The sequence below is a fragment of the Elgaria multicarinata genome, chromosome 14 (assembly GCF_023053635.1).
Source record: "Elgaria multicarinata webbii isolate HBS135686 ecotype San Diego chromosome 14, rElgMul1.1.pri, whole genome shotgun sequence".
Lineage (NCBI taxonomy): Eukaryota > Metazoa > Chordata > Lepidosauria > Squamata > Anguidae > Elgaria > Elgaria multicarinata.
The window spans coordinates 24,953,647-24,963,567 of record NC_086184.1 but is presented as its reverse complement, the minus strand read 5'-3'; the positions used below and the strand labels follow the sequence as shown (position 1 = coordinate 24,963,567).

Below are 9,921 nucleotides of genomic sequence, written 5' to 3'. Positions count from 1 at the left end.
CTGGGAAATATTCAAATAAATCAACAATAATAATTATACTAATAATTTAATCAGACCATCAGTGAAACTGTGCATGTATACACACACACACACACACACACACACACACACAAATAAATTAATTAAATAAATTAACCAACAGAGGGGAAAAAACAATTCCATGTAGGGCTTGTTTTTGTTGCAAAATTATTATTTTTAATACATCATACATATAAATTATAACACCCCCCCAATTCATTCCACTGTTAATGTTTCGACAAACACAAAAGTATTGAAATCTTTTTAAAGCAGGCCTGAAAAGTGTAACTTTGGCCCAAATTCTAAATTGCACCACTTGGGTCAACGCAGAGACAAGCTGCTCACGAAAGCAAGAATAAGTTAATTTGGACGGAAAAAAAATAAGACAAAGAAATTGATATTCCTGGTGTGCCTTGAAGGGCAACCCTAGTGCTTTCCAGCATGTGGAATGTTATGTTTCTTTCCAGCCACATGTGCATTAAATTGCAGCTTTTGGCAATGGTTGTGCACCTGAACACATCTGCCTCTCCCTCTGTCAAAGAAGAACCGATACTTCCAGGAGCAGCCGCTGAAATGTCTCTATTTAACTCACAAGGAAACTGACACAACCATAGGTATGTTAGGTACACTGTCACAAATTCCTCCGAGGGATTTGTTGGATCTGGGTTTGACTTTCGTATTATTTTTCAAACCCCGGTGATGCCTGAAATCTCTCGGGAACATTTTTTTCTCTCTTCTTTCTTTCAAGTTGCGCAATGATGTCAGACTTCGTAAATTTTGTCTTGCAGGTAGCTGAATAATGAATCCAGTCCTTTGGAAGAACTCCAGAGTTGTTTTAACATCTGACATTCTTTCTCATTCACATCTTCAAGGCCAGATTTCAGGAAACTTCGAACCAGGCATTTAGATTCTTCTAATACCTAAGAAAAGAAATCACAACCCCATTTCATCATTTGGACCCTAGCAATGCTATCGGAGTAGTAGAACACTGTGATCAGTCTGCTTCAGGAAACAACAGATCAGTGGTGAGCAACTATGGCCTTCAGCTAATTTCAGGTGGCCCTTGGACTTATTTCAAAAGCCCTATGCAAGTAGCTGGCTCAGATCTATGGCAAAGGTGGTCTATTCCTTCCTGGGAATCTGCTTGGCCAGAAGGAAGAGGGGGGAAAGGGTATGAGAGAGAGAGAGAGAAAGAGAGAGAGAGAGAAAGGGGTATCAGAAAGGCAGAGAGAGAGGGGGGGTGTCAGAAAGACAGAGAGAGAGAAAGAGAGAGAGAGAGAGAGAGAGAGAAAGGGGTGTCAGAAAGACAGAGAGAGAGAGAGAGAGAGAGGGAGGGGTGTCAGAAAGACACACAGAGAGAGAATTGGTCCTGTTCCGCCAATGACTTTGGCCCATCCACTACTGGCATGTGCCGCCTTCACACTGCCAAGGATATTCAGCACTCAACCTAAATGTTTCCCCACACCTGTAATAGATTGCAGCATGCTATGGGTGAAGTGCCATCCTCTCCCATTTGAAAGGAGCTGAGACGACCAAAGCAAAAGGAAACTGTAGCCCTATTCAGTCATAATGCTAAGTGGTGACACTCACCACGCAAGCAGGAGTGGGGCTGTGCTGAACAGCTCTGCCGCTGCTGCCCCGTCACAACATAGCTGCGCCCATAGGCATCCATGCATACAGCATTAACGCCTGCAGTGGGGAGGCCTTCATGCATACAGCTGTGTGTGCATAGGATTCCATATCACTTAAAACCCCACTTGGGCAGGTTTCTGAGTCACATAGAAAGCTACTCAGCATGGCCCCCATGGCGAGTTTAACCACTTAGCATAACACCTGAATAGGGATTATATCTACCCTTCCATTTATCCACCCACCCATCCAATCTAGTCATGGGGACCACTTTCATGCCAAACACTTGTTTCTGTTTTAGAATGCTACACTAATGTAAGTCCTGAGAAGCTAAAACCCAGGAAATCCATGTTCCGACTTTGCCTCCACCCATAAACTCAACAAGTGGCTTTATTAATTTATTTAAAACATTTCTCCTCCACCATTTGACCATGGTCCCCAAGCCAGCTGATCAGCATTTAAAACGAACATAAAATGACTTTTGAGATCATTAACAACTAGTCACGAGCAAGCTCTTTGAAGCTTTCATCAGATTGGCTTTGAAAGTTTCCAAGTTTCCCGGGGGAAGGGGGGCAGGAAGGGGGGGGAATCCCCATCCAATCCATGGACTTGGAAAAGTGTTGCTCTTGTTTCAAATTCTGATGGCTTTTACCGTTTGAATTGATGTCCGTTTTAAATTCTCCTTTTATTTTGTGGGTTGTTTTTTAACCATTGAAAGCCACTGTGAATGATGATGATGATGATGATGATGATGATGATGATGATGATGATGGAAGAGTAACCATCTAATTGAAAAAATGAATTTGGCAGGGAGAGAAGTATTCTTAACGTCATTTACGAACATCCCCCTAATCGCTTTGTTTTTGTAGGCTTTGTGGCCAGACACAGCTATATTACACCATCTGATACAAGCCAAAAATGGAATGAGGTCTTGGAAGATAACAATGGGAAATGAAGAATCCAGGATCAGGCCTGGGGCACTGCCAGATCAATAGACATGCTTATCGGCCCAATCCAAGGGAGTTACAATGTCTTTTCAGTGTGTCTTTCTTTTGTGTGTCTCATGCCAAGTGCCTTGGAGGAGATGTAATCTGCACTCCGTTTAATTAAAACTCCTCCGTGCCTTGCTGTGTCTATGGCCCTTTACAGTGAAATGAGGAGCTGTCCTGTCTTTAGAGGTGTGCAGAATTATGCACAGCGTGGAGAAAGTGGATAGAGAGACATTTTTCTCTCTGTGTTAAAATACTTAGAACCCAATGGGGTCATCCCATGGAGCTGATGGGTGGGAGATTCAGGGCAGATCAAAGGAAGTCTTTCACACAGTGCATGGTCAAACTATGGAATTTGCTGCCGCAAGGTGTACTTATGACTACCAATCTGGATGGCTTTACAAAGGGGTTAGACAATTTCCTGGAGGAGAAGGCTATCAAGGGCTACTAGACCTGATGGCTATGTGCTACCTCCAGTATCAGAGGCACGCCAGTTGTTATGGAACATAGGTGGGAGGGAGGGTGCTATTGAACTTATATCCTACTTGTGGGTTTCCCTCAGGCAGCTGGTCAGCCACTGTGTGAACAGAATGCTGGCCGAGATGGACACTTGGCCTGATCCAGCACAACTCTTCTTATGTTCTTTGCCCGAAAATGTAGCAGGGCAACATTCTTGAATACAGCAGGTGGAGAAAAAAAAGCTTCGTTTTCAGATGGAGTGCAGCAGGCTCCCTGATGCAGACATTTGCCCTCCCATGTGTAGGGGGCAGTGGGGCCAGCCAGCACTTCTGTTCTCTCAGGTGATTCTAATCACACGGTTGGAATGCCTGAATATGTCTTGGGACCGCTCTTGAAGCACACTCACCCCCGTCTGTGGGAATGAACAATTTTCTGTCCAAGAGCTGATCTCAGGGAAATTGGTTTTGCAAGTCTGCAGAGGAAGCAGTCTGTGCATAGCACTGATTGGCTGGTACCTGTGACATCTTGCATCCCCATCTTGCTTCTATCCAGCACTGCGCTACATAGACTACTGATCTGACTCATTTTATTTATTTATTTATTTAAAAGCATTTTAAATTGACCTTCATCCTTGCAGCTACCAAGGTGGTGTATGAATTTGATTGAAACAAAAAGATAATATAATCAGCAGTAATATTCATATAAAAGAAAGATTGGGGGGGAATTTGTCAGAAGAATATAATTGGCCACTGTTGGGAACCAGATGATGGACTAAATAGTTCTTTGTTCTGATCCAGCTGGGATTATGTTTACCAGGTAACATGATAATTACTTCCCTCCAGGAGCTGAGGATAATTTGCAGGGGAAAACTGGTGCGTAGCAGTGGAAATGCTTAAACCTTATCAGATTCATTAATTTCCCCCCACAACTTCAGTTTTTCTACCCACTTAGACTCAGAGCCCAGCTGGAAGAAAAATAGCTCCCAGCTGGAAGACTTATCCTGGGGATAAGTCTTCACTCTTGCTGATTCCCTTAGAAAATGCCCCCACACCATATAGAATCATAGAATGGTAGAGTTGGAAGGGGCCTATAAGGCCATTGAGTCCAATTCCTTGCTCAATGCAGGAATCCACCTTAAAGCATCCCTGACAGATGGCTGTCCAGCTGCCTCTTGAAGGCCTCTAGTGTGGGAGAGCCCACAATCTCCAGAGGTAACTGGTTCCATTGTCGTACTGCTCTAACAGTCAGGAAGTTTTTCCTGATGTCCAGCTGGAATCTGGCTTCCTGTAACTTGAACCCATAATTCGGTGTCCTGCATTCTGGGATGATCGAGAAGAGATCCTGGCCCTCCTCTGTGTGACAACCTTTCAAGTATTTGAAGAGAACTATCATGTCTCCTCTCAGCCTTCTCTTCTCAAGGCTAAACATGCCCAGTTCTTTCAGTCTCTCTTCATGGGGCTTTGTTTCCAGACCCCTGATCATCCTTGTTGCCCTCCTCTAAACTCTCTCCAGCTTGTCTGCATTCTTTTCGAAGTGTGGTGCCCAGAACTAGATGCAATTCTCAAGATGAGGCCTAACCCCATTCAAGAGGCAGCTGGACAACCATCTGTCAAGTATGCTGTAGGGTGGATTCCTGCATTGAGCAGGGGGTTGGACTCGATGGCCTTTTAGGCCCCTTCCAACTCTACTATTCTATGATTCTATGAATCTCATCTCAAAAAGCCCTTCCTCCATAAGTTATAAGAACTTTTATAATCTTCAAGACACGTCACATCTATTACCTTCTTATAATACATCACAACATCAACCCTTTATGGTAGGCCAGTGTTATTATCCCTGTGTGATGTGGAGGGTGGAAGAGAGAGAGAGAGAGAGAGAGACTTGCCTAAGGTCATATCTCATAAGGTCCTTGAAGAGGTGAGATTTGAATTATTGGGTTTCCTAGTTTAGCCAATACTTGTCATGGCCTGTTCCCCTTAGGCTGGGGGAAGGAGTTTCAGGCGATCAATCAGAATCAGAAGAGACGTGCCAGAAACATACCAGCCTATAACGGGAGTGGGTGAGGTGACTCTCATGGGCTCTTCACCAGCTGGGAATGAACTTTTGCCAAACTTTATCTCTGTAAACCGTAACAGCACACAGTCTGTGAGAAATCAGTATTTTTCCTAGGGGGAGGGCACTGAAAAGCTAGCTGATTCCTAGAGTAAGCTGCAGACTAAAACAGGTGGAGCTAAAGGAAGGTTGGTCTGGCTAGCCTCTCACCAACAGCTTCTCCAGAACCAGTCTCTCTGAAGTTAAAGCACTATGGGAAAAGGGCTTTCTGTTCTTCTTGAAAGGACAATTGTCTCACTTAGTTTGCATAGTTTTGCCTAGAGGGAAGTTCACAGAGGTTGGACTCTCTTCAGGTGGGACGAGACATTTATTGCCTGAATAAAGCTTTGTGGATTACATGGCAGACCTCTTTATTGTCTACCAATAAGGCAGTGTCTTGGAGAAACACGACAATACCCCATGTCAACCCTCTGACGTTTCTTACCACTGCACTGCAGGATGCCATTTCTTTCACCCTCAGCATCACTTCTTGCCCGAAGGTTGTCGGCCAGAAGACTTGGGAGACGAGTCCTCGGCTGCAGGCTTCTTGTGCCGTGAGCTTCCTTCCGCAGAACAACATTTCGTTTGCCTGCAATGACCAAACACGTTTGAGCAGGGTGGCCACTTACGCAGCATGAGGACAAAAGAGGACACCGATTTGCATAAAACTGGAGTAGGCCAATTCATATGTGCAGATGCAAATTTAGAAGCAACGGCTATAATTGAAGCAGAAATACAATGCCAGTCTCTCACTGTGGTGGAGAAGGCGGTGACCAGGTCACGTGTGTGCTTGCCAGCTCAGTCGGTTCATTTCCTTGCTCCACTGGATATGTGCGTGCAGACTGGGTGTGCACATTCAGAATTTCTAGAAGATGTAGTTTGCGTTCAGTTTGTGTAAGAAGACCAGTAGGTTTAGGATAATTTAACATCACCAATTTTTGGCGGTTTAATACTAACGACCACTTTTTATTATTTGGGGAGTTCTCTGATTTTTGTTTAGATTGCATACGTACGCTGCCCCATGGGTCCAATTGTTCTGATGCCTCGACTTGTGTTTGGGCAGTAACTAGAGGCGAAACAGCTGCCTCTTTCGAGAGAGATTCGTCCTTAGTATTGTTTGATTCCATTGATGATGATCCCTGTTTAGTTTGCTTCTTGGTCTTTATCTTCATTTTGTTACTTGGTGGAGAGACCAGTAGTTTGCATAACCTTTCAAGACCCTTTTTATTATAACGTTGTATCTTTGGGGTCTTTTTATTTTTACGTTTCTTTACTTGAACTACATTTTTCTTCTTTTCTACTTTCTTCTGTTTCTCACCCTTCCTCAATGTGGAGTTACTTTTCGGTGCTAAGTTTTTATTACAGACTTTCCCTAAACCCACATCTTCTAGTTTAGGGTCTGTTTTTATGTACGTTCCCACAATGGTGGTTAGAAGATTGTTGCATTCAGATATGAAATTTTTAATTAATTCTATCTCTCTCATTATTATATAAAGCCCACCTTCTATTGTTAGGCTTTCTTTTCTTATCTGTTCTTGTGCAGCAACCAACTTATTTATTTTCCCCTCTAAAGCCATTGATTTCCTTTCAATTTTTAACTTCTCCATTTGCTCTTTCATTGACTCATTTATTTCCTTTGACTCTAGGTCTTCTAACTCAGCGAGCTCAGGGGAATGTGTTGGATTTGGCAGGGTCCAATTTTCGAACCTTAGGTGCTCTTGAGCAAGGCCTTTAGGCAGCGGCTCCATAATGGGTGTTTCCCGTTCTCCCTCTAATCCTTTTATTTCTGCTGTACAATCGGGTAAAGAGTTCAAAGCCTCAGTCCTTTCTTCTCTTGTCTCCTTATATTTTTCCTTCGTCCCACTAGGGATACAAAACTGTGTGATTTGCGTTTGTTTGGTACGTTTACATACCCTTTGGACAAGGGGAGAGACTGGCACCATCCCCTGGCTTCTATAGATACTTCTTGTAGAAACCATTTTAATAAAGAGGAAATACCCAGCACACAGTTCCTCATGTAATACTAAAAACAGGGGGACTCACTTCTTTTGCTCCCAGAGATTGATAATTTTCTACATTAGTCCCTCGAATGACTGGGTGTGCAGCATTTTTTTTTAATTTTTTTTGTCCCTTCCCCACAAGGTGAAAAATTACAGAGTAAAAACCCAATCCTAAAAGCATCATAACGTAATCATCACATGCTTCACAACGCAGCTTAAAGCACCAGAAATAACAAAAGTCCAGCTCAAGGGTGCCCCAGGCTGCAATCCTATGCACACTTCCTGTGGAACGTGAGCTCGCTTACCTGCTCTCCTACCACCGGAGAAACAGAGGAAGCCAGCTAATACGTGAAGCCGTTTAGCTGATGCTCTTGAGAACACCTTTTCACGTGTGGGGTTTCTTTCTAAAATTCCCTCTGACCCCACTGGTAGGGCTGCACGCAGCGACCCATTTTAAATCCCGAAGGCCCAGTACAAAGCAAAGCTTGTTTCCCAATGGGGAACTGCATAAACTTCAGTCATTAGGGTTTGCTTTGAGCTCAGGGTCTGGGGCTTAAAAGTGGCCAGTCTTGCAAGCGGCTGTTCTGAGTGCTTTCAGTAGATTTCTGCAGGGAACTGCTTACATAATACCACTTTTAAAGGTGCTGCACTGGCAGCCAATATACTATCGGTCTATGTGCAAGGTGTTAGTGATGATGTTTAAAGTCCTAAATGGCTTGGGGCCTCAATACCTGATTGAGCACCTCTCTCGGCATGTTCAGCATCTAAGGGCCTCCACCGTACGCCTTGTCCGAGATGTGTACCAGCGCAAATACACAGAAAGGCAAGGGGGTGGGATAGGTACTGTGTCAAAGATGCGCTCCTGCGCATTGATATGGTTGTGTTAAAAAAAAATACCCATGGTTGGCACCAAAACATGCTGATAGCCAATTAAAAATGTGCTGAAAATGGCGGCTGCCCATTCTGGCACATGTCTGAAACCGCTGGACATGGCCCTGACAGTGGGTTGGCTCTTCGCTGAACTGGGAGCTCGCACCGAACAACAACAGCTTCGGGAAGGGGGGGCACACCAGCCAGACTTCGGGATCGTAGCGAGAGAGCTAGAAAAACACTGACAAAAGGACTCAGGGATATTCCTGAATAACTGAGGGGTTGTCTCTAGATCACTGTGGGAGTAAGTGAATGTCATGCATCGCGGTAGGGACGACCTCAATATTATTTCGGAATAAAAGTCTGGTGTAGATTAGGCCTTGGTGTCTTTGATTTGCTTGTTTGAGTTATGAATGCCGATTTTATATTGTTGTGATTTTATGGTGAATTGTTTTAATTATTTCACGCTGCCCTGAGATCTATTGATATAGGGCAGGTTGGAAATATTTTAATCACTATTAAAATGCGTGTACCCCAGTGATTTGTGCACATGTAAGGGATTTGTACCAGAAAGGTATTGAACTCAGAGGGGGGGGGGGAAATCAAACGGTCTCGTATAAACAATTGAGCAAGGGCGATGCAAAGAGAAGATATTCGGATTTCAGTTCACTTCTGTCGTGCAATGTTCTTCTGCAAAGGCAGAAATGGTCCTTCTGGAGCAGAAGAAGCTTCTCACATTTGGAACCAAGGATTGATCTGGATTGGGCCTCCCCGCACCACAGAACAAAAAAAACACCATTCAGGAAGCAATCTTACCAGAGCGACACCCAATATCTGTGGAAAGGTGTAAGATGAACAGCCAGCTGGAGTGAGCCGAATGGTTGCATAGGGTGTCTGAAACCAGGCCTTTTCGCTTGCCCACACGATATCACAGAGCGGTAAAATCGAAGCCCCCAAACCCAGAGCGGGACCGTTGATTGCAACCACGATTGGCTTCTTAAACTGAATAAATGCTTTTACAAAATCCCTAAAATGGAAGAGAAGGAGGAAGACTGTTATGAATCCCATTCTGAAATGGCAAAGATCCTATGGGAATATAAAGAGAGTATTTTCAATGGCTGGCCCTGTCATTCTGAGCAGACTTTTAGTGAGCAATCCTATGCCCCCTGGACAGCATCTGGGGGGCCATGGGATAGTTTGGATTTCTGAATCCAAGGTTGGAGGCAGTGCTCCGACCTCGGACCCAGGAGTCCGAGCTGACCCCTCGCAGCCGGCATGGAGAGAACCTCACAAAGATGACCTCAGAGAGGAGGGAAGGGGGCGGTTCTGTGGGTGGGGAGGGGACAGAGGAGGCAGCTTATGAAGAATCCTCTGGCCTCCTCAGCCTCCTTCCCTCCTGTTCTGCAGAGCCCTAGCTAGATGGGCGAAAAAGCCCACCTAACAAAAATGCGGAGTGAGAGGAGTGCAGAGGCGAAAAGCGCCCTTGTGCTTCTCCCACTCTGCATAGGGTGTCTATCAGTCTCTGAGTTCAGAGGCCGACAGGCATCCCGATAGGATCGTGCCCTTAAGGCAGAACTTTTGCCTTGATGAATGAGATCCAAGTCCATCCCGCCCATCACTGTCTGTGACAATGAGTGAAGCTCAAAAAAAAAAAAGTGAAGCTCATAAAACAAACAAGCTGAATATAGCCTTTTCTTTTGTCCCCAGCACAGGGTAACACAGAGGCTCATTTGCAAACCATGGTATCTCTATCATGGAGATGAGGTAATTTTAGTTGATCCCATTGTAGATCCTTTACAGTGCAACCTATGCATGTCTACTCAGAAGTAATGGGGCTTACTCCCAGATAAGTGCATATAGGATTG

The 9,921-nt window shown here is 44.5% G+C and overlaps 1 protein-coding gene across 1 annotated transcript in view; it reads right to left on the bottom strand.

Moving 5' to 3' along the window:
- Positions 1 to 237: 237 nt before the first annotated feature.
- CDYL2 (chromodomain Y like 2) overlaps positions 238 to 9,921 on the bottom strand; it is an 89,577-nt gene continuing 79,893 nt past the window's right edge. The window contains exons 5-7 of the mRNA XM_063141223.1: positions 8,873 to 9,083; positions 5,632 to 5,775; positions 238 to 938 (exon numbers count right to left, since the gene is read on the bottom strand). Of these exons, the coding sequence (XP_062997293.1) occupies positions 780 to 938; positions 5,632 to 5,775; positions 8,873 to 9,083 (514 nt within the window). The 3' untranslated portion in view covers positions 238 to 779. The remainder of the gene's footprint in view (positions 939 to 5,631; positions 5,776 to 8,872; positions 9,084 to 9,921) is intronic.